Here is a 1957-nt window from a genome sequence, read left to right as displayed (position 1 = left end):
GGGAGCGGGGCCAAGCGTGCCGCGGGGGTGCCGCAAAACAGGGGCAGGGGTCGGTGCAGGGACAGTCAGGGCGGGGGCGGAGTGAGCGGAAGTTGTGTCCGCACCAAGAGCTGCTGGGCTGTGTTGCAGTCGAGGATGCATGGCAGGGGCATGTATGGCTTGTAGAGGGTCTTAATGTGATTGAGGTCCCTGGGGGTGGGGGTGGATCGAGGGGTGGCGATGGGGCGAGGAGTGGGGGCCACGCACAAGCTTGGGACGATGATGCAAGGGGACACGTACGGCTTGCCGCTTCCTTCACATCTGTTGGCCGGCCCCCCGGCCCGGTGGAGCGAGCCGCGTGGCAGGTGGGCCCCGTGCCCTCTGGCATCAACCCTGGTGACTAGGATGGCGGAGATGACGGCAGGCGAGGGCCGGCCTGCGGCGCCGGCGGCTGCGCTGCGACTGCTGCTCGGGTGCACGCGTGGGGGCCCCCTGCGCGGCTTGTGGCCGCCCACCAGCCCGGCATGGGGAGCTTCGGGAACACGACCGGCTGCGCTGTGAGCACTATGTTCTGCGCCAGCATCAGGGGGCTGAAGTACTTGGTGTAGGTGAGGGACTCACTGCCGTCGACGTGCACCTGCGGCGACAGGGGCCACAGAACACGATCATATCACATCAGATCAGATCACTTCAGACAAGTCCAGAAGTCGGACGCCGTCACGCAGGGATCGCCCGCCACCCAGCCCGCCGCGCGCGTGCCATTGGTGTAACTGCTTTCGGGTCGAGCGGCGTCTGCGCGGGCGGCTTCTCGGCGGCTGCCCGCGCACCTCCCATGTAGATATGTTGAGGCCGGTGTGCAGCCAGGCGCTCTTGGCGGGGGAGTTGTAGACGCCAGACCAGTAGCGCTTGACGTCCACCTCGCTGGACAGGGGCAGCACCAGGGTGCAGTTCCGCACCGCAATGCGCGGCTCCATCCTTGCGGCGCCGCGGGGGTGCGTGTGAGGTGTGTGTGTGTGTGAGTGAGTGTGTTTGTGTAATATGTGTGTGTGTGTGTGCGAGTGTGTGTGTGTGTGCATGCGTGTGTGCGTGCGTGCGTGTGTTGCGAGGGGGCAGACCGAGCACGCTTGCCAGCGCGTGCAGCGTGCGCGCGCCGCAGATCGGGCGCCGCGACGTGCGCTTGCGAGATCGCAGGCCCCGCCGTGCTGCCGTCGCGCCGCCCCGCCCTTCGCGGGCACGCGGCCTCCCAAGGACCCTTGCCGGTCCTTTCCCCTCCCTCGATCTCAAGCACTCCGCCTCACCGGCCTCCAATTCCCGAGACGACCTCGTGCTGGCAATCATGCACTCACAACTATTCACACGGAGACCAACATACACTGATACCCATAATCACCCGCCCCAAAAACCCCCACCGACCCCCTCGCAGCGCGCGCCCCTCACCCGCGCCGGCTGGTGTTGAAGAACCACAGGTTCGACGCGCTGATGACAGAGTACGTCGCCGCGCTGACGTCAGACGGGTCTCCATATCCGAGGTTCTCCAGCACCATGGTATCAAACGTCACGTTCCCCCACGGCCCCACCAGCGCCGCGCAGCCGGCGCAGTTCCCCAGGTCGAGCGCCGTCGGCGCGTCCGTCCACCCGACGATGACCAACGGCCGCCGGATCTGGAGCCCGCCGGCCGGCCAGTCGGAGCGCGGCCACAGGGTGACGTGTCGTTCGTGTATATAAGATAAGGTTCTGGCGTCTCGATGGTCGCGAATTTGAGCAGCACGGCCACGAGCGTGTCGTTGCCTACATCCAGTGAGTAGCTGCTGGTCGAGATGCCTGGGGGGGCCGGGGGCTCAGCCGCGTTGAGCACGCCGAAGGCGCGCGCCATGATGCCGCCGCCGGCGAACCAGTTCACGTGGAGCCACGTGCGGTTGTCCTGGGGGTGTGTAGGGTGTGTAGGGTGTGTGGGGCGTGCGGGGTGTGTGGGGTGTGT

General features: G+C 66.8%; 1 protein-coding gene across 1 annotated transcript; it reads right to left on the bottom strand.

The window, feature by feature from the left end:
* Window positions 1–379: 379 nt before the first annotated feature.
* Window positions 380–1523, bottom strand: MNEG_12692 (hypothetical protein; the record flags this gene model as incomplete). The annotated part of the gene is made up of 3 exons (XM_014038835.1): window positions 380–616; window positions 807–900; window positions 1417–1523. 3 exons carry the CDS (start codon window positions 1521–1523, stop codon window positions 380–382), a joined length of 438 nt encoding a protein of 145 aa, XP_013894289.1.
* Window positions 1524–1957: the final 434 nt, after the last annotated feature.

Source organism: Monoraphidium neglectum, assembly GCF_000611645.1.
Source record: "Monoraphidium neglectum strain SAG 48.87 unplaced genomic scaffold scaffold03382, whole genome shotgun sequence".
Taxonomy (NCBI): Eukaryota; Viridiplantae; Chlorophyta; class Chlorophyceae; order Sphaeropleales; family Selenastraceae; genus Monoraphidium; species Monoraphidium neglectum.
The sequence above is the reverse complement of the archived record's forward strand: the minus strand, read 5'-3'. Positions and strand labels throughout refer to the sequence as shown.